At 38.5% G+C, this 23,447-nt stretch overlaps 1 protein-coding gene and 1 pseudogene across 1 annotated transcript; both read left to right on the forward strand.

Annotated features, from left to right (window-relative positions):
- Positions 1–7,591: 7,591 nt before the first annotated feature.
- On the forward strand, positions 7,592–15,093 carry LOC131159515 (uncharacterized). The gene is made up of 10 exons (XM_058114492.1): positions 7,592–8,181; positions 8,294–8,431; positions 9,119–9,307; positions 12,703–12,840; positions 12,952–13,073; positions 13,153–13,285; positions 13,383–13,512; positions 13,626–13,705; positions 13,830–13,961; positions 14,549–15,093. Exons 1-10 carry the CDS (start codon positions 7,705–7,707, stop codon positions 14,768–14,770), a joined length of 1,761 nt encoding a protein of 586 aa, XP_057970475.1. The 5' UTR covers positions 7,592–7,704; the 3' UTR covers positions 14,771–15,093.
- Positions 15,094–16,521: 1,428 nt separating this feature from the next.
- Positions 16,522–17,679, forward strand: LOC131160788 (auxin-responsive protein IAA13-like; annotated as a pseudogene).
- Positions 17,680–23,447: the final 5,768 nt, after the last annotated feature.

The raw sequence follows: 23,447 nt of genomic DNA on the forward strand, positions 1-23,447 counted from the left end.
TTTTCAGAATAGAATATCAGTATTTCTTTGCCTACATCATTTCCTATAACTGTCAGAAAGCCAAAATTTGGCTAAAAGGCCTTACCCTGAATTTGGGATGAAATCCAACTTCGTTTCACCAACGATCCGCTCGGGCAAACTTGCAGAGAACTTTGCCAAAAGTATCGTGGTGGCTTCAGATCATCGATCCGGCAACTGGCGGGGCCGAACTCGAAGAGAGAAGGGAGAGGGACAGTAGAAGAAAGAGAGAAGAGAGAGAGAGAGAGAGAGAGAGAGAGAGAGCACTGAAAATGGGTTAAAAATTCGAGCTTTCACTATTTATAGGGCAAGATTCATCGACGAGACACGTCACCTCGTTGACGAGTCCTTCAATAAATTCGTCGATGAACCTTACCCTTCATCGACAAAATTCAGAGCAGCCCAAAACCTTTACTCGGTATTTTCTCGTCGACGAAATGGGACCTCGTTGATGAAATCCTGAAGACCTTCGTCGACGAAATCCTGCATTCTTCGACGAAGCCTAGTAGTTTCCTGAAATTTTCCAAAATGCAATGTCGTCGACGAACGCTTCCTACTACCTTCTTCTGTTTCTGTTTCCATTTGTCTCACCTATTATTATTTAAATACTATTATTCTTCAGGTCTCTACACCACGTGCCCCAGAAATGCAATCTGTTCCAGCCAAAACTCGCACTTCTTCAGTTTAGCATACAACCTCTTATCCCTAAGCATTTGCAATACTAGCCTCAAATGAACTTCATGCTCTACAGCACTCCTAGAATACATTAGGATATCATCAATAAATACCACGAGGAACTGGTCTAGATATTCGTGGAAGACCCTATTCATCAAATCCATAAATGCTACAGGTGCATTAGTCAAACCAAAAGGCATAACCATAAATTCATAATGGCCATACCGGGATCGAAATGCAGTTTTCGAGACGTCCTCTGCTTTCACCTTCAACTGGTGATACCTAGATCGTAGGTCAATCTTGGAGAAGACCTGCGTGCCCAGAAGTTGATCAAGTAAATCGTCGATCCTGGGTAGTGGATATTTATTCTTTATCGTCACTTTATTCAGTTCTCGGTAGTCAATGCACATCCTTATCGACCCATCCTTCTTCTTCACAAATAACACCGATGCTCCCCAAGGAGAAACACTAGGTCGAATGTACCCCTTGTCAAGCAGCTTTAGAAGCTATTCTTTCAACTCTCTTAGCTCAGCTAGAGCCATATGATATGGAGCTTTCGATATAGGCGTCGTACCTGGAGCTAATTTTATGGCAAATTCCACCTCACGGTCTAGAGGTAATCCTGGTAAGTCCTCTGGAAACACGTCAGTGAACTCACGCACTACAGTAATCATCTCCAATTCCCATTCTTCTGTTGGCGTGTCTTTCACAAATGTCAGATATCCTTGGCACCCTTTAAGAAGTAGCCTCCTAGTTTGCATAACAAGAAGGATTCGTGGTGCAGAATGCACACACGATCTGAGGAACTGGAATTCCTGCTTTCCTGGCGGTCTGAACAACACCTCCCTCCTATGGCAATCAATACTGGCATAACTAGAAAACAACCAATCCATTCCTAAGATGATGTCAAAGCCATACATGTTGTATACCACAAGATCAACTGGTAGTATCCTCCCCTGTATTTCAATCGGGAAGTCCCGAACTACCTTGCTACACCCGACCATAGATCCAGACGGTGTAGCCACCACCACTTCATAATCTAACAATTGCACTTCTAATCCACACAATTTAACAAAACCTCGAGAAATAAAAGAATGTGTTGCCCTGGAATCAAATAATACTACAGATTTATGAGAAATTATGTAAATGATACCTATGACTATGTCACCTGCGTTCTCAGTGTCACCAGGAGTCAGAGAAAACACCCTAGCCTAGGCCGTACCCCACTACTGACTGCCACGCTGTGTTGGAGCATTACCCATGTATGGCTGCTGCAAGGTTCCACTATTCCTCTGCATCTAACAGTCTCTCATCTAATGTCCTTGTCTACCACACCGTATACAGGCCCCCGTAGACAATCAATACTGCCCATGGTGATTCTTACCACATAAAGAGCAACATTGAACATGCGCGATATTCTGCGATGTACCACCACTGTTCTTCTTCTACTTACCCTGTCCTGCCCCAGACGAAGAATTAAGAGGTGCTGGCCTCTTCTTCGTAACCTGAACCTCTACATCCTCTAACAAACACTCCTTTGCTACCATGGCATTATAAACCAACATAGCAAAGTCCTATAACTGTAAAATCGCCATATGCTTACAGATCCCGCTCCTCAAACCCCTCTGAAACTTTCAGGCCTTCTTTGCTTCATCAGGAATCACGAATGGAGCAAATTGGGATAGCTTCTGGAATTTGGCAGCTTACTGCTGCACTGCTAACGATCCCTATGTCGGATTCATGAATTCCTCCATCTTCGCGTTTCTAATTGTGGCTAGAAAATAACATTCAAAGAAGAGCTCTTTAAAACGAGCTCACGTCAACGCTATTGGCATCGGTCGGTGCTCTTCCATCTGTTTTATAGACACCTACCATCTTTCAGCCTCCCCTACCAACTTAAACGTGGCGAAGGTGACTTTCTGCCTCTTGATGCAGTTCAACAATCTAGGATCTTCTCAATCTCCTGGATCCAATTCTCAGCATGAACTGGATCTATACTGGCCATGAAAGTCGAGGGCTTCAATCTGGTGAACTACTGAATGGAGCAACCCAACTCAGTCGTATGACGATCCTGCCCCCTATTTGTCCACACTACCTCAACTATAAGCTGCTGTGCGAAGTCACACAACACAGTAGTAGAGTCATTACCAGTCTCAGGGCCAGCACCCTCACTACTACTGCCACCTACGTTGGTAGTGATATCCCTGGATTCCATCCTGAAAACATTTACGAGAATCCATTAGAAAGTAATAGCCTACCCATCACTACTATTATCATATTATAGACTCAATCCCTTAAATTCATATTTCCAATATTGACGTACTCCATTAATTTGACAATATCATTTGAACTTGAATTTCTCCCTTTTACGAGGAAACAAAACTGTCAATGGATTGTTGTGACTTTCTGAACCTTTCGACTGATCCAGAAAAACCCAGAAATCTATTGATGAATTTTCGTCTCCAAATATACAAAGCAAAATCCAAGGTCTTATCCTTATCCTATACTCTGGTATATTCTAGACTATCACAACTAGCAACTTCTAAGTTTAGCACATATCCCTAACCAGGTAGCATGAATCAAATCATACTTCCGATTGGCTATGGGTTCTGATACCAACTGTAAAGACCAGACCCTTTTTATGGACCCAGGTGTCACTCACTTATACCAAATACATGTATCTATTCAAGATACGTAAACAACCCGCCCTAAACAGAGACATACGGGTATAAATCATACATAACTTCGATGTAAATGTTGCGTAAAAACATAAACATCCATTGGGATTTCTATCAGTCTTATACCAGAGTTTACTAATACATCCACAATTACATAAAACCAGATATAGAATAAATCTAGTTATTCCAACCCTCCAAAAAGGACTTTCATCTAGGTTTAATACAAGATTCAAATGCTTACATAAGCTAACCAAAAATAATCCCCCAGTCCCTTTAGCTACTAGGACCGGCATACTGATGGACTAGAAAACAAAGGTTGTATGATAGGGTGAGACACCTCTCAGTAAGGAAGAAAGAGTTACAACAGTGTGTGACTGCATATATACACATTTTCATACGAACTCATACATTTGAAACATTTGTTTATAATACTGTATCATATAACATTTATGTGCACATCAAGTATTTAAATTATGCATATGATTATTAGAACACCTCCACCTTGGTATGACAATTTGCATGTTTACCCAGTGGCATGGATTGTGCACTAATTGCCTCTGACAGTGTCCTGTTCGTGCAGACAAAGCCGAGCATCTTTTATGATCCGACCGCCCCCTTGTTTATTTTTACCAACACCTTACTAACTCCTCGCAGGTTAACCATCTAATATACCCATACTGATTTTCTGATGTATGGTTGCACTGCCAGCATCGGTACCTAACCCTAGGAGTTTATTTCAACCCCGAACTGGAGTATCTTTCAACCCCTTTTTCTAAATTTTCTTTCAACTTCTTTTGGTCACAAGTTGTGGTTCCAGCATCATATATACAATTTGTAGCAAAACAGTAACTTGTGCAATTCCAGTATTTTTCACAAATTCAGACAATCACATTGGGTTCAAACCGGCGCCTTTCCACTCAGTTTACCCCTTTTTGTTTACTAATTCAGTTCGGTGTGTCACCGGCCTTCGTTTTTCACATTCTCAATATAACAAATTGGAACTTCGTTCCTATATCTATATCAATAGTATAGAAAAATTCATACATTTCCATTTCAACATATTCAATATAAAAATTTGGAACTCCGTTCCCATAATCTATATCAATAGTATAGAAAATTCATACATTTCCATTTCAACATATTCAATATAACAATTTGGAACTCCGTTCCCATAATCTATATCAATAGTATAGAAAATTCATACATTTCCATTTCAACATATATCACACAAGTTTAATCCCCAAACCCGCTAAATGATAGAAATCCAGTAAACATCATTTAAATGAATAAGTAAAGGATTTGAGCATCTCTTACTATAGTATAAATACAAATAAATGATTTCTGTAAAGCTTGGAGATCACACGTCGAAATCTTCGTTTTTACCAAAAACTGTAAAATCGTAAAATTGGCATTTCTACTCAGAAGAATTTAGAAAATAAGCAGTTAAAATACATAATAACATAAACTAGCTTTTTAGCGGTTTGGTTTTTCCAAAAATACTATTGAAATCAAATTCCTCTTACCTTACACTCAAAATGAAACTTTGTACGAACACGGTCCAAATCGACAACCCGGGACCCTCAAAACCTAAACACCACAGAATATAATCTTACTATATTTTCTACTACTATCCGAATATCCAATCAAAACTAAAATCAGATCCCTACCTCGATTTTTGGGAAAAACCCAAAAATCTCCAAAACGACGATCCGATCCGCTAAAATTGTAAAGTTTTCTCTTCTGATCCACACAGTACGCTCCGTTTTTGGAAACGGATGACGAACAACGAAGAATCTTAGAGAGAGAGAGAGAGAGAGAGAGAGAGAGCTTTTGGGAGAAACTTAGCTCTTAAGCAACTCAAATTGGATATTTATAGGGCCTTTGACCAAGTCCAATTCGTCGATGAGTTGGTGTCTTCGTCGACGAATCCGCCTCACAGCTCGTCGACGAGGCTCTGAATTTCGTCAACGACTGAAGGACTTCGTCAACGAACATGACCCTTCGTCGACGAACACAACTTATACAGGTTTGGATCTCTACAATACATCCACTCTCTTAAGGCGCTAACCACCTTAAGGTTCCATCAATATCCAGTGAAACTTACAATTTCTTGCTTTCTGTGGAGGAAAGGATATCAAAACACCTTTTCCTTTGAGGGAGGAAAGGATATCAACAAATTCAAATACAACAAAAAGAATGATCCTCACAAGAACTAAAATACAAGATAAAATAAAAGAAAAAGAAACTCTGAAGCAAGAGTTTTGGTATTTTCTTTATTTCAAGGGATATGAGCAAATCAAAATATTAGAGAGATATTTGTGAACAATATGATATACAAAATGTTAGCAATAGTTTCCTTTATGTTTCTTTAAGCTTAGAATGCATATATATATATACATACATAATAAAATTTGATTTCGTTTGGCTTCACTAAGCTTCTAGCTCTTATACACAATACAATGGCCCTTTTGCAATATGACACCACTAAGAGCAAAGTCAAATTCATCAATTTGTACCTCAATGGGCTTCATGATGTCCAAAAAAACAAGGAGTGGATCCCTCAACATGGTTTCCTATAATTTATCAAAAGCCCTTTGTACTCTCACATTTAATTCCACTTATAACATTTTTAGCAATTCTATTATCGAAGTGATAATTTTTGTGTACCACTTAAGAAATCTACAATAATAGTTGGAATGACCAAGAAAGGAGTGCAATTCTATCGCAGTTGTTGGAACCTTTAATCTTCGATGACCTTTACCTTCTCCAAAGTTTGTCCAGATTCATAACAATTAGTTAATCAAAGTGAAAAGAAGTTATATGTAACCTTCCATCATCAATAACTCACATTTGTATACCATATCATGCAAGTAATCTTCTACTCATCCCCTTTCACTATCCTCACTTGGTAAAAAGCCCAACCACAACTGCAATTTGCAAAGTGCTTTGCCTAGATAAACTAATCAAATAAAATAAACAATTAGTGGCATGAGATACTTCTTCTCGAGTGACTTTGTTGACAATTTTGGCTTTTATAATATTTTTTCAAAAATTGCGCTGACCCCAAACAATGCCTTAGAGGGTTGCCTATAACTTGCTTTTCAACTGGGCATAAAGTTATTTCCATTACTCAGCTATAATACCTGCATGCACACAAGTTTTCATGTTTATTTATTTATTTATCCACTTATTGCATTATCATTTTATAATTACTAACTAATGCAAGCATAAGATTTCATTAATTAATAACTTAATTGTTAGAAATACAACTAAAAATAAATGGAATAAAATACATTATTTGAAACCTAATAAGTTGGTTTGACCATAATGCAAGGGGCTTCTTTGAAATAAGGCCATTGTGGGGGCTTATGTGAATTTTTGTAAGGCTTTTAAAGGAATCTTAAAAAAATAAAAAATTATTAGCCTCCGTTCGCTAGTACTTAGGAAATTTCTTGAAATATTTATCACTTAAATATAAATATCTTTTCAAAATAAGTTATTTTGTGAATAGAGTAACTAGTTGCTTGCTAAAGATGGACATTAGATTTTTTTTCCCCCCATAATGAATATCTTGAAATCCTCATTAAACAAACCTTTTAAAAAGTAACTCTTATCTCTATATAACCAACTCATTTTTTTTCAAATTTTTTTGAAAATAAAATCTTTAATTAACAAGTGCTTTTTAAAGATTACTCTATCTTCATATGACTACCTTTCAAAAAATTACAAAATATCACATCATCCGCTTAACTTTATCCCTCAATTTTTAAATTTCAAGAAAAACAAGACTTGCATAGGTCCTCTATTGCTGACCCCAATGACTATTATAATATTTTTTTAATATTAACAGTTTATACATTTACTTTAAAAAAAACCCAAATATAATACTTTAAATTCTTAATACTTTAAAAATATTTTAAAAATATTAAATTCTCATTTAATAAAGAGTAATTACTAAAATTCATTTTCCCATAGCAACTAGTTAGTAGTTACCATCGTTACCTCTTGAAAATTTTCAAGTGGTACGAAATCCAATGGTAAAAGCTCATTGCATAACTCCCTCCCTCATGCCGTAAATAATGCATTATTTTCTCCCAAACGGAAACGGATAATGGCATTTTTTGTTATTACGGTGAAAGAGGAAGAGCAAAAAAGTAAAAGGGTACATCCACGTGTCCGATGGCTTAGGGTCCCTTTTCTTGTCCGCTTCCGTTCTCCGTCTGGTCTGACTTCTACTCTGTCCTCTCTCACGTCTGCTCGTCGGCTAAAACCGGGAGACGAGAGAGGCGCAGAAGCTCTGTTCTTGGAGTGAAAGAGAGAATTGTGGGGCAAAATGGAGGGAAAATTGGATGAGAATTCTGCGGTCATTGAAGCAATTCTCAGAGAAGAATTGGAAAACAACGGTGGTTTTGAGGATCACAACAGTGGCTGGCAGACGGTGACGTATTCCAAGCGCAATCGGAAACGCTCGGAGAAGCCGCCGGAGGTATTAGCCGATCGCCCGAACGGCGGGACCGCTGGGGACAGCAACGGCGTGTTCTGGGCGATCGAGCAGCAGTCGGAGGAGCGGCGCCGCCGCGCGGAGGAGGCAAAGAAGGCGGCCGTCGTCGAACCCGTGGCTAGATCAAAGCAGGATTCCGATGGTGATGAGGATGATAGTGAGGGGGAGGCTTCTGGTGACGTGGACAATGGTGGTGCTGAGGTGAAGAAGCCGAAGGCGAAGAAACCGAAGAAGCCGAAGGTGACGGTGGGCGAGGCGGCTGCGAAGATTGATCCCGATGGCCTTGCTTTTTTCCTCGCTGAGATATCGGTGAGAGCTTCAATTCTTTCAATTTCGGTGGTTTGTGTCGCTTTTGTTTGTTCTGATCTGTTGATTTAATTGATTAGGTCCCATTTTTCTTTCTCTGTGTTGTTTTGTTTAGGAATCATATGGGGCACAGCATGATATCCAGCTCATGCGATTCGCAGATTACTTTGGTCGTGCATTTTCTTCTGTGAGTGGGGCACAATTCCCTTGGATGAAGACATTGAAGGAGTCCTCTGTTGCCAAGATGGTCGATGTGAGTATATGTTGTATCATTTCATAGGTCTGCCTTTTTTTAGCAGGTAAATGTTAAAGCTTTAATCTTTTTGTCGTGAACTATCTGTTTCATTGAAATTGTGAACAATCTGTGCCGAAAAGAGTTTGGGTGTCTCGTTAAGAAGTCTCATAAGATGAATTCGATTATTGTATTCTCTGTTTCGTGCATGCATGTGAGTTTTATGTTTTGATGTAACAGGAGTTTTCAATTCCTTTCAATTCTTATAGCTGTGGTGATTTTGTTTAAATAACATTTTAATATTTGACTTTTAATGATTTGAGTAATGCTAATAAAACTGCGAATTCAGGTAAGGATCCAAATCACATGCTTGATGCGATTAATTTTTGTACATTATATGACATCCATCCCATTATTGATTTTCATCTTCATTAGGATCCTCTCTGAGATATCTACTTTTCTCTTTATATTTTGAACTATCTTATTGACTTGTTTGCCATATCTTTTGATTTTATGAAAGTCCTGGTACAGGTTTGATCTTTGATTGTATTGTTCTACCAGGATTCTGTCTGCATTATAACTATTCTAGTAATTTTATAGAACAGTGGTATCACTTCGTTCGCTATATCTTTTGATTTGATGGGGCATCTAGTGGTTGATTATTCAGAATTTTGTATAGATTGAATAATTGTTCTAGTTGCCATACAGATCCCACTTTCACACTTACCTGAAGCTGTTTATAAGACATCAGTTGACTGGATCAGCAAACGTTCATTTGAAGCACTTGGTCCCTTTGTGTTATGGTCATTGGATGGCATTCTTGCTGACCTAGCAAGCCATCAAGGCCCTGCCAAGGGATCCAAAAAGGTGGTTCAACAAATGCCATCAAAGTCTCAGGTGATCATCTATCACATGCTTTTTATATGTAGTGTCATCATATATATAGAGTGCATGTATGTATTTGTGTGGTTAGTTTTGAGCTGCAGTTGAGTTTGATGTAATTTTGATGTACCTCCAGCAGGACCAGCACTTTGTGTGTCGTAAAAGTGTTGGGGGAATAAGCTAAATGTGTAGATTTTAAGTGCAATGATACATAGATGTTTCCGACCAAAATTAGAGACTACTATAAATTGATATAAAAAAACCTGAAGAAGATTTTACACAAGGAGAAAAGGTCAAATATATACTATCTTGTAGTTTATGTATGTCCTCATCTGCAACAACTATAGCTCTCTTGCATGCTAAAACCACTTGTTGAGAATTCCACTTGTGAGTTTATCTCACATTGGAAAATTTGAGTAAATGATGGGTGCTTATATATATAGTTGGGCCCAAGATCCAATAGGCTTAAACTTTTGGGTCAAGTTGGTGTTCACCCAATTAAGTCCACACATGGGCTTTTCCGGTAATAAGTGGTATCAGAGCTGACGGTTCGTAATTCTAGGTCAGCGACATTGTAAAAGGTCGAGACGTGAAGCTAATTCTTCTGACATGCTAACAATTGGAGGACCAAGTGTGTGTAGATCATCTAGGTTGGGGATGGATTCGAATAGGGTTAAGACGTGAGAGGTAGGATTGGTTCGGAGGCACGTGGAATGTAATTCGAGACATGTAAGACGCCAGTAGTAAGACCCACTTGAGCAACTGTTGGGGAATTGAGCTTACTCCCATAAGGGAGACGGTTTCCATTCAAGGGGTAGCAGTTGGAACTCACAAGTGAGGGAAAAATTGTTGAGAATTCCACTTGTAAGTTTATCTTACATTGGAAAATTTGAGTGAATGATGGATGCTTATATACATGGTTGGACCCAAGACCCAATAGGTTTAAGCTTTTGGGTCAAGTTGGTGTTTACCCATGTGTATCAAGTTCACCCATGGGCTCCTCCGGTAACACCGCTAACATACATATAAAGATGCCCTTGACAAGGAAAGAATGTTTCCAACTTTCCATTCCCACAGTGAAAAGTCTTTTCAATCACTTACAAATAATAATAAAGGCAAGGACTAATATTACTGGATGCCCAGATAATATCTACATGTTATTGTACTTCATTTTGAATAGTTTGAAGTGCATGGGTAAAAGAATTTGAGTAAATTTTGATCTATTTTCAAAGTGTAGTTTGGTGGTAAGAGATGTACACTTATGTATATCTTGTTATGGATTCAGATGATCATTGAAATTTTGATAGGGTGTTTAATAATAAAGATCATTTGATGGAGTAAACTGTTAATTATTTCCTGCATCATTTCAGCTTATATTGAGATCCTATGAAATCAATGTAGTAATTATCTGAACAGGTGCTGAAGCAATTGTCTGAAAAATTTCTATTCCTTCTGGTAAACTATTATATAAACTGAGAAATGGCGCATACTTTTTTAATGATATTCAAAAATTTTCCTTTTTATTTTGTTAATGAGAAATCTGGTAATTTTTCAGCTCAAGGAAGCAGTCTTCTTTGATTTGGTTGCAGGACCTACATATTAGAATGAACTATGAGAAAATGTGTTGAGGGAATGGATTCAAGGAGAATTTAACTGAAGCTTTTAAGTATTTTTTCCCAGAAGAAGTTTTTATTAAAATAAAACATTACAACAAAAAACTCATTTGAAATGCTCATTAATCTTTGCTTATATATATCATCTGATTTTTCCACATCACATTTTATCTTGACGAATAAACTTGTGAATAATCGCTGTGATAGGAAGATCACTTCTGGTGTTTTTCTTGTCAGCTTTACTGCCCACAGAACCTTAGCTTGTAACCCTAGAGCCTAATTAAGTCACATACTGTTAAAGGAGTCGGTGTATTTCAAATTTTCGACTATGTGACACTAAATATTATTATGTTAGTAACTTAATATCTGTGACACATATGATTTATTTTATTATAGCTTTTTTGTATAGTTAGTTATAGATTACACCCTTGTCAAGATTTAAGCTTTTTCATATATAGTTTGTAATTAGTAAATAACATTATTTGTCATTAAATAAATGCTACTGAGAGAACTTGATTTTGTGCTTCACTTTTTAAGTCCTTTGGTGTTCAACACCTTTGAGAATGTGGTGCTATTAATTATTATCCTTGTCAATAGTCAAAACAACATACTAAAATTTTTCTGATATTTGTTGTATGTTTTATGATAAATTGATTATAAATCAAACCTTGATGGTGCTTAGTTTTCTTGTCACATCAAAACTTGTGCCCTTTGGAAAAAGTTTCTTGAAGTGGGTGCTAATTTTCTTGTTTATTCCTTATTTTAATCATAAGCTTAGTATACATCTCTTTTTACCGTACGTCACTATATTGGTCTTCTTTAGTGATGGAATACTGGTGGGGTTTAAAAGATGAAGTCACGTATGGGGATTAATAAAGTAATGAGTTTTTTCATATTCTATAAAGTTTATGATGATTTGGTATTTGCATTTGTATTAATTAATTCAATTTGGAAGGCATCTTATTAAATTTAGAATTGAATGTGTATAATTCAAGTCTTTTTTATTTCTTTCTTTTTTTTCTTAAAGAGATACTAATGTCTCCTGTGGGTGATCAAAAGATGACATCCCACTTTTGTCTTTTTTTAATATCAATGGTTTAATGCCCTAACCTTTTTCTAATATTACTGCATTTTTTTTTTTCGAGAAGGTTCGTTTGTCAGTGCTTCCTGGCTGACATTGGCATAATTGTTTTGGATTGGCAAAACACATGAAGTAACACCAACAGTGTATTTGTCACATTTTATCTTCTGCTTCTTACGTTCATTGGAACATAAAAATTTAAAATCTGTGACCTCATGTACTTGAACAGTTGTAGAGCCATGCTGCCTATTTTTGCAGTCCTCAAACCTATCCTCCTTTAAGAAATATAATTATTTATTCCTCATTTTTTGTTATCTCTGGTTTCATAAATTGATAATATTATGGGATCCCTAGGGTTTTTTTTTGTTTTTTCAATTGTGCAATGCATGATGAAATGACTCAGAATTTTTCTTAATTCTTAGTCCTCCATTGTGCATTAATGCTGTGGATTATCAATGCGATGTCTATGAAAAATGGTATGGTGATAATATTATATAGTCAAATAAGGTATTTCATTCACATGCCAAAGAATTATTGAGTAGTTGTCTTAGATCATATGACATATTTTCGACAGTCTACATCTTTCTTTATGCTTGGATTCTTTATTGCAGAACAATAAAGTTCTTTTTCAACATTTTGTATTTCATGAACAATACATTGTCTGACAGCTGTGGAGTAACTGAAGCAAAATTGGTGGTCTAATATTCATATTGTAGGTTGCCATATTTGTTGTTTTGGCAATGGTATTGAGAAGAAAGCCGGATGTGTTGATCAGTCTTGTGCCCTTGATGAAGGAGAACCCGAAATATCAAGGACAAGATAAGCTTCCGGTGATAGTATGGGTGATTGCACAGGTGATACCAGCAAAAGAATCAGTAGTATATTGCAAGTACAGGTTTTTGAGGGATTCAAACTATTGTCTCAAATAGGTTTTCTATACTGAGATTGAATTTTGATTTGTGTAGGCCTGCCAAGGAGATTTGACTGTAGGTTTGTACATGTGGGTTCGCATTCTATTGCCTATACTGAGTAGCAAATCAAGTTCTAATCCACAGTCAAGAGACTTAATTTTACAGTTGGCGGAGAGGTTGTGATGAAATTAAATTCATGTCATGTAATTACAAAATTATTTTTGGATCTATAATATTGGATATTCCTTATTGCAGAATTCTTTCCCTCCCAAAGGCTCGCCCTATTTTATTAAATGGCAGTGTCAAGAAAGGTGAGCGCCTAGTGCCACCGTCAGCTCTTGAGCTTCTGATGAGAATCTCCTTCACAGCACCTTCTGCTCGAGTTAAGGTGCGTAGAATTAGGTGACACTTGCAGTATCTTTCAACACGTCAATTAGTTATCTTGATGGAACCTTGTTTCTGAAGATTGTGTGTATTTTGTTCAGGCCACAGAAAGGTTTCAAGCTGTGTATCCCACCTTAAAGGATGTGGCCCTTGCTGGTACCCCTGGAAGCAAAACAATGAAGCTACTTTCGCTGCAGATATTTCCGTTTGCCATCAAAGCTGCTGGAGAGGGTAATGTGCCACTCAAAATAGACTGCCTTTTAGTTGGTTTTAATTTTACTTTCTTTTGGCAACAATAATTATATTAGTCTACATCAGGGTTTGATGTACAAATCTGTCTGCAGGCCTTACTGACCTGTCAAAGGAAGCAGGTGATATTTGCATTTGGTGTTTGACCCAAAATCCCAGCTGTTACAAACAATGGGTGAGCAATTTCTGACCATTGAATTGCGCCAGGCACATGTGCGAATGTGCACGTGTGCATTATTTTTTAAAGCAAGGTTTAACCTTTTTTATTCTATTATTTTCTGGAATATTTTTGGAAACAGGACAACATTTATCTGGATAATCTTGAAGCTAGTGTTGTTATTCTTAGAAAGCTGTCTGATGGATGGAAGGGGTACTCTAGACATCATGCTTTGGATGTTGTGAGAGAAACTCTAAAGAGTTTCAGACAGAAGGTAACAATTCTACATATTACTTTAGATGATGAGTAATAAAAGGGGAACAAAGAATTGCTCCTCTTAATGGTTACAATGTCTTCAAACCAACATATTTTGCTGCTTTGACAACTGCGGACTTTCGAGTCTATTCCCCCTTTTTTCTTTGTTTTATTCTTTTATCCTACAAATTTAAAATAGTTACGACTAAGTCCTGAATTGTCCTGGAGTAAAAATAATTTTCTTCAACAAAATTTTTGTCAAATCATTTTTCCCCAAATTCTTGCTTAATTTTCAGTTGTCTTTGCCACTGTCATTTTTTCTAGATTGGGTTCCAAACTTGAACTGGTTCTGAAACTTTATTGTTTCGCAAATATTGTGATAGACACCTGCTAATTACTGTTGCATCTGTCCTAGAAGTTTTGTTTCCCAATATGCTGCCGACAGTTTTGATTATAATTGAAATATTGTCAAGATTTTGGCTCACCTGCTAATTAATGTTGCTTCTGTCCTAGAAGTTTTGTTTCACAATATGCTGCCGGCAGTATTGATTATAATTGAAATATTGTTGAGATTTTGGCTCACCTATTTCTCTGGTGATCTTATAGAATGAGAAAGCGTTGGCTACTGTAGAGGACACTTCTCGCCAAAAATCCTTGAAGGATGTGGACAGGTCCTGCAAGGCGATCTTGGCACAATTATCACGGGGAAACACATGCTTAAAGAGTGCTGTTTTTGTATCTGCTGCACTGGCTGTGGGTGCCGTTCTCGTGTCACAAAACATGCAACCAGGGGACTTGCAGAAATTTTATGAAATGTTTTGGCATTAACCATGGAGGGTCAATGGCAGCCCATACTTCACACCCATCAGTACAATTATAATTATCTCTTTCACAGCTAAGTTAAGCAAGATGGTCCATCGATACATCAGCAGAGGATGAGTTTGATTCGTAGAATCTAGAAATAGCGCTAGCAGCGGCGGCACCCTGGCACTTGAAAGAGAATGTGGATGTGCTATATATCTGGTTTTAAGTTTGGAGTGTTACTGAAATGTTTTTATTTTATGATGACTTTAGTTGCTGCGGGGCTATTTTGTCTCGGTTTTAAACTTGGAATCTGTTTAGTTATACAGAGATATGGTGGGATTAATGAATCTGTGATCTACCCACCAACCACCCCACACCCACGCCGCCCCCGCACCCCCCCCCCCCCCCCCCCAAAAAAAAATCCTAACAAATAAAAGGGGAAGAGAAACACCAAGGGAAATGCTGGTCCTTCAAAATAATAAGAACCCCAGTTTCACATTAATAATGCATATTTTTACTACTATTGGAGGCTGTGATACTTTGCTCATCATGGGATTGTTTCCTTCTTGTCTGAGCTGTTCTATAAGGTTATATATATATATATATATATATATGAACTTTAAAAGCATGGTGGGGAGAAGGATATTGTTGGGGAGTATTTTCCCCGATTATCTTTTTTTAAAAAATATATATTAAATAATACCCCTTTTTAGGAAATATTTTTTAGAATAACTTTGATGTAATCTCGCTACTTGGAGTAGTGAGATTTGTCACGTATTGACATTAAGCAAATTTCGCTACTTGGAGTAGCGAGATTTGGTTGTCATGCGTCTTTGCAAGAATGGGCCTGACATTTATATCATGCTACTCCAAGTAGCGAGATTTTCTATGTTGTACACTTAATTTTGTTTTCTGAATTATTTGAGTGAAGAATTAATTATTAATTTAAATTTTCACTTATATTTTAATTTAGTTAAATCTCGCTACTTGGAGTAGCGAGATTTTTTGTGCACTAGGTTTTCATTATTAATTAAATTGTTTTCTAAATTATTTGAGTGAAGAATCAATTATTAATTAAAATTTTCACTTATAATTTATAGTTGTAATTTAGTTAAAAATATTTTTTTATAAAAAAAATTAATATAACAGTCATACACTATAAATACACACTAATTATATTTAATTAAATAGGGAAATCTTTATATATTTTATTGAGTAGGAAATTTTTAAATATTAACATGTTCCATTTGTTGCCGCTATCTCTAACACAAAGAGAGCCGATAATCCATCAATTTATCATACTGTTCCTTTTGATGGAGTTAAGATTTTAATTTCTACATTTTTGACATTTCGTTTTTTGTGTTTGTTCTTTTATTATCCTCCCTCTCTCTCTGTTTCTGTTCCATCATTTTTTTCCTATAAATTCTAACGTCATTTTTATTTTGTTGATATGGGTGTGTCAATTTTTTCTGTTAAGGGTTAATTGTTTTTTTTTTTTTTTTTTAAATTGGAATGATGAAGAGTAGATAATAAAATGTTGATCATGAGAATAACTAAAAGATTGGGATATGCCTCCATTAATTTGGATTGTTAAAGGATTGGGTTCATGGCTGCCTCCATTATTTTGTCTCTCCATGTGTCAACTAATACATTACTCATTAGTCATTACTATAATTAATTTTGTTCCTTGGGAGCAGTCAGGTTGTGGGATGACCGTCTATATGGCTTATAGGATGAACAACTTGCTTGGCTAACCAGGCAAGGAAACCGCCTATATGGCTTATAGGATGAACAACTTGGCTAATCAGGTAAAGACTCTGACCTCTAGAGAAGATGAGACATGCAAAGATGATAAATTGAAGCAAATTTCAAAGAAAAAAGTGTACAATGGTAGCAATAAGAACAATACTGTTGTTATGAAAAAAAGACAACTTGGGTTTCTTAAGGTTAACATGGATAGATTGTCAATAGGGAGGAAAGTAGATCTAAATGTTTCTTCTATATATGCTACTTTAGCCCAAGCAAGGGAGGACATGTAGGATAATCTAACCACAAGCATCACTTCCATTTGTGAGTGTAATCTTCTTCTTTTTTTATATATATTTTTTATTAGTAATGTATAATTTACTTATTTTCTATAAATTCGATCTTAAATGTTTTGATGTGAAACTATTGTTAAATCATTGTTGCACCTCAATCTAATGACTAACTTTTAGAACCAAGTGGTTTAAGATGACATAAACATTTTGATAATCAAGGTCAAATTAGTAGGACTAGGACAATAATGAGTTGCATAGATAATTCATTTCTAGTTTTAAAATATAATTATGATTGTATAACTAGGCTCGAGTGGAGAGAGTGAGCAATCAAGAAAGGCCACTAAGCTTTTAAATGGATCATCCGAATTTGTGCTCACTTATGAAGATAAGGAGGGGGACTTGATGCTCGTATGAGATGTTCTTTGGGAGTATGCACCTTTCATTTCGTTTTAAATGATTATACTAGTGCAATATATTTATACTAATGTATATATGTTTTTGTGAATGAGTCTTTGTGTGTATATATGCACATATTTATGACTGATGTCTGTACATGCACTACTAAGCCCTAAATGGCATCCCATCAAATGACAAGACTAGCCTTGTGGAAGAGTAGTTGGTCTATTTCGAGCAACATTTTAAGGTGTAGGAATAGTAGCTTCACTACTAGTAACGTAATATTAAACATTTTGGACCATGCTTTTAAGGTCTGTTTCATTCAAGTCCTAGGTACTTTGGACAGGCAAAGGCCTATGTCATTGGAAAAGACAATATTGTCTTTGGATGTTTAGATGGTACACATATGTTTGTTGGTTTGTGTATAGGATGTTTCTCAACACAGTGAAGAGGCTTAGAATCATGAAGACATCGGAAGCTAATGGACTTGGTACCTAATATTATTAATTATGAAGACATTGAAGTTTGGAAACACCTAGAGGATACGAAATTATATGTTAACTAATTTACCTAACACAATTATAAAAATCAAGAAAATGTCAAACAAATAGAGGAAAACACTTTAATACCTATAAACAAAAATGAAGAATATATTTATAATTGTACTAATTACTCTGCAATTATGTTTATGACTCATGGAATGAAACTATGGTAAAAGTTAATGGAAACAGTATGTTCACAACGTTACATTCACAAGTTTCGTATACATTCAACCTATCAAAACACTATACTAATTTCGGCAGAGTTCTGTTTACAAATTGAGCATATCCATCCACGCACCTGTGCAAAGAAAACATTCTTCAAATTTAATGGAACCAGTATATTCAAAACGTTACATTCACAAGATTCATATACATTCAACCTATCAAAATACTATACTAATTTCAGCAGAGTCCTGTTTACAAATTGAGCATATCCATCCACGCACCTGTGCAAAGAAAATATTCTTCAAATACAATTGATACCAGTATGTTCACAACGTTACATTCACAAGATTTGTATACATTCAACCTATCAAAATACTATACTAATTTCGGCAGAGTCCTATTTACAAATTGAGCATATCCATCCACGCACTTGTGCAAAGAAAACATTCTTCAAATACAATTGATACATGCTTCGCACTTTATATATGGGTCCTCTATAAATTTAGAATTAAGAACAAATAAATTATGTACAAATGATATATTCTAAACAAATACATGATGTACAAATGAAGTAATGAATAAATACATTATGTACAAATGAAGTAATGAATAAATACATTATGCAGAAATGAAGTAATGAACAAATACATTATATACAAATGAAGTTGTAAACATATATATGATGTACAAATGAACTTATACATGATGTACAAATGAAAGAATGAACATATACATGCTGTAGAAGTGAAATAATACGACGATCATCGCCTACTCGGTGCTGAGGGAGGTCGTCTCCGGTGTCGGGGTGGCTGCCATCTGCATCTGCCCTCACCTGGTTGCTCGTCCGCGTCTAGCGTCCGGTCACGTCGATGTGCTGCATATTTGTCATCTCCGCCCATAGGTACTGGATAATCTATCTCCAGGTGAAGTGGATGGGGAGCTATGTCGTATGTAGTCTCTGGACGAGTCCGAGGTGGCAACCCGAGTGCGTCCACCTCCTCCGCATCGAGAGGGTCTTCTAGTAGGTACAACATCGACGGGGTCGCAACAGAGTCAGATCGATAATCCACCAGTCTACTCTACGGTCCCGCAATATCAGCGGCTGTCAATAGGGCATACGGTGTAGACGGTCCGAATACGTACTCCTCATGTACAATGGGCGATGAGAAGGCTGGACTCAATGGATAACTGGAGGTAGTTGCTCGACCACCTTGTACTAGAGTTGCTCGACCACCTCGTGGGGCCGAGGGCCGGCGTGGGGTAGGGATCCGTCGCCCGTCCTCGTAGACAATGTCCAAACCAGCTCTCGCTAAATCGCTCACAGTGAGGTTTGATGATAGTACGTCGACCTGGTGTACTACGTCAGCCTGCAACATACGAAAATAGTGGTTACGACATGGAATTGTTAATGTAAACGGTAACAAATTAGGTATGCGTTTGAGTATGCGTACAAGGCTCATGTAGACCGCTGCGGTCCTATCTACGAAGCGACGTGTGATCGACCTGTACCATGTGTAATACGGATCCTCCGGACCCATCGGGTCGTCCACCTCCACTCCCTATACGATGTAGTCCCTCCTATGTCCCCACATACTCACGTACATCGCGTGCTCGGCAGCCTAATCCGTGTTCCCCTGACCACGACCATCAATATCGTGTAGGTCGTCCCCACGTACATTGACCGCCGAAGTAGAGAAGCGGTTTGGGATGCCCTGTCGAAAGCCAAACTGGCGCATCACTCGATCTGGGAGATGCCACTCGATAATATGAAAACATATAAGTGGCGCTCGGACAACCCAGAGGTTGGACCCAACTGCATAGTCAGTCGGTAGGTTGGCTAAAATATCATCCATGTATAACGCACATACAAACTGCCCATAAACATATGGTAAATGTAAGAGGTGGATAGGGATATCTGCAAAGAATGCAAAATATTGTCCATACACATGACCGAGACTACCTTATGCTCCCGATGCATGTCCAGCTCGAATTTGTACTAGGGCAGCGTGTGTTGCGCAACATTAGGCGTCAACAACTGATCCCTCCACCTGTACAAAATAAAACGTAAGTGAAAAAGGTGTAACGACTAGTACGTAGTACGACTCAATATTCATAGCACTTATACAAGGAAAGGATTATAAGTGGAGTTACTAACCTCCACGCGAGTGAAGTTGGGTCAATCGAGCGTCTGTCCTCGTCGCTCCGAATAAGACGCCGGAGACCGCGGCGCGTAGGAGCTAACGACGTGAATCTCTCCCATGCCCAAACCTGTAATAAGCGAAGTGCTCCTCCGATCTGTGAGTGGGAAACGTCAGCAACGTGGCACATCTCCCGGTATAGCCACGCTAACATCGCAGAGCCCCAACTATACTGGCGTATCTCTGCTCGCTCCGCAAGGAGTGGAACGAACATCAAGTGCACGTAACTCCCCGAGAGGTCGCAAAACAACGTCCCACATATCAATCACAGCATGTGGGCACATGCGTGGCACGCTACTATGTGATCATCGATAGCTGTCGAGAGTTGGCGAAACAGCTTGCCCTTGAGAAACCGCATACGAATACGGGCACCAACAAGCTCACCATCTGGAGGCACCACTCCTAACAATCTCTCGCACATGCGGCGGAGTGCTCCCCTCTGACCGGTGCCTCCCTCCTGTACTGGTCCATAAGAACGACCAATGACAGGCAACCCATCAATCGGCAGCCCAAACAACACCGCGATATCCTGTAGGGTGATAGTCGCCTCCCTGTGCGGCAAGTGGAACGTGAGTGTCTCCGGCCTCCATCGCTCCACCAACGAGGTTACGACATGCCAATCCAACTGGATATGGCTAATATGATATATCCCATAAAAGCCCGCGTCCCATATCCAATCAACAATGCGGGGGTCTGCGCCTATCCTCTCGTGTACGCTCTGATTGCCCCTTCGGCAATATAACATGTCAGCATGCAAATCCGTCCACGCCTGATTGGACTGGTGACGATCGCTCATAGTCAGTACACTAGGATTGGACAGCACTAGATCGATCCTGCAAACAATACAGCATAGTTAAAGCGTCAACATAAAAATCATCAGAATTGAGTATCTATCACATCTGCTTTGTACAGTGGAACCGAACGAAAATCTTAGGTTTTATCCTAGATGTGTACAACTAAAAATATCCCACCTAGCTTTTTTTCTCAAGATGCACTATTCCCCATTGATGAACAGAGTGATTGAATTGCTCAAAGGCAACCGATAGCATGGAAGGAGATGTGTTCACCGAAAAAGGAAGGCAGCCTGGGGATCTTACATTTGGAATCTAGGAATAAGGCTCTCCTTACCCAAGCCCAAGATCATGAATCTTCGCCTAAATGGATGCGGCTGACTTATTTATAATCACCTTGTTTAGAAGGAGGAAGTAGTATAGCAGCTGAAAACTTGTTGAAATTATGGGGCTACAAGTAGGCAAATTTTTTCATCTATTGCATATGGAACGTGTGAAACAAAGAGATAGAAGTAGTATGACACAAAGATCTTTGTAAATGTGGTAGTATTCCTAAGCACCCATAATCTTATGGTTGATGTGTGACAGCACCCATAATCATTCTTTCGCCCCTCTTGTGGCAATTAAATGTGTAGGGCACGTCATTTAACCTATAAGTGATCGGTCAGTGCGAAGGTCCAGCTGCATCCCCAGGTTGTGTCCTTCTCGGACATCTCGTGCGGTTATGTCCTTCTTGATGACATATGCTACACGTGATATTTTTTCTACCTTCTTGGGCGTCCATCTCATTGTGTATACGTGAGCTCCTAGACCAACCTTTATGTCGAGCATATGCAGGATTTGTCTGCAAATTCAGCAACGAGGAAGATGGCCAATATGCCTCATGCATAATTGGATGAAAATCCACAGCATATGTTGCATAATTCTCAACAGTACTCCAATATGGCTCAACATACTGGCTTGCATTTTGCCGTATCTCGGCACAGGCTGCGAGAAGGTGAGAGTAGGGATAGTGTAAAGATTGCCACTTCCCGCAAGAGCATTCGCGCCTCTGGATACTCAAAGTTTGGACATTGTTTCCTTTATAGGGTCCCAACTGCGCAGTCGTGATGCTAAAAGTACCCCTAGACCAGTTGAACGTCGTGACTTGATGTCCGGTCGCCTTCAGCTTCCTTCTATCCATTGCTAGCAATATATGTGGAGTCAATGTATTTCCTCCAGATATTGCGTTACGAGCAGCCTGCCGTCGGCTATTAAAATAATGTGCAATGCGATAAAATGTTAGTTGCACAATGGCCGTTATGGGAAGGCTACGAGCACCTTTTAGGACGGCGTTGAAACATTCAACTAGGTTAGTGGTCATGTTCCCATACCTTTTTCCACCGTCGTGGCACTGAGTCCATATATGAGGAGGGATTTGATCGAAGAACGACTTGGCTGTCTCTCCTCCCTCATCAAATATCCTCTCCATCCACATGTCAAATTTTATCACCTGATGCTCCCTTCCCGCTCGCTCAGTCATTCGCTTCAGATTGACACTCTGCACTTTCGTATAAAAGTTACTCACCACATGTCGAAGGCAGAATCGATGGTGCGCACGTGGTGGTTGTCAATCAGGATTGCGCTGCACTACAGCAATAATCTCTGGATGCCGATCTGATATGAGGCAAATGTCGTCCATGGAGGTAATGGAACGCAGACAACATTGAAACCAATTCCATGTGTCGAAGCTTTCCTCTTGCACAATAGCGAATGCAAGGGGAAATATTTGCCTATTTGCATCCGAGCAAGTCGCAATAAGGAGTTTGCCCTTGTACTTATCGTACAAGTGTGTCCCGTCCACACATATAACGGGAGGGCAGTGACGAAAATCCTGAATAAACGCTATGAATGACCAAAATACAGATACAAAGGTTGCGCTGTTCTTGCTACCTGGAACAGGTATTGACCTCCACCTGACTATAGTCTCAGGATTGTACGTGCGCATCACTTCCATCCACTTCGGTAACGTTTAATAGGATTTCTCCCAATCACTGAATACTTGGGCTATTGCCTTATGTTTGCCCAACCAAACCTTCTTATAAGAGATTGAATACCCAAATCGACGATCTATGAACTCCTTTAATGTAGTGATTGACGTCGACACATCTCCCCTTATCATATTCACTATCTCCCCAGCAATGAAGGTCGAGACGTGATTTTGTTATAGACCTACAACAGAAGTTCATTCAGACATGTGTGCGGACCATCATATTGGGTGATTTCGAATAAACGGTGTATCATCTGATACATGGCAAGCAATCTCCACGCGCAATCGTGGTCCTTACACCTAGCAACCCATAAATTAGGGGTAGATTGCACAACGTGGAAGTCATGATGGGTGCGAGCATGATATATTAGCACTGCGGCGATCAGCTGATCCTTCAATCCGAAGAGCATCCCTTTACTCAACTCAGAGGATTCTTCCCAACGAGTCACGCATACAGGAAGCTCATCCACCACAGTTAAATCTGTAGCATCTAGGTCAATATAACCATACATCGAAAGCTCGCCCATGAATTGGGCATCAA

This window comes from Malania oleifera, chromosome 7, assembly GCF_029873635.1.
Source record: "Malania oleifera isolate guangnan ecotype guangnan chromosome 7, ASM2987363v1, whole genome shotgun sequence".
NCBI lineage: Eukaryota > Viridiplantae > Streptophyta > Magnoliopsida > Santalales > Ximeniaceae > Malania > Malania oleifera.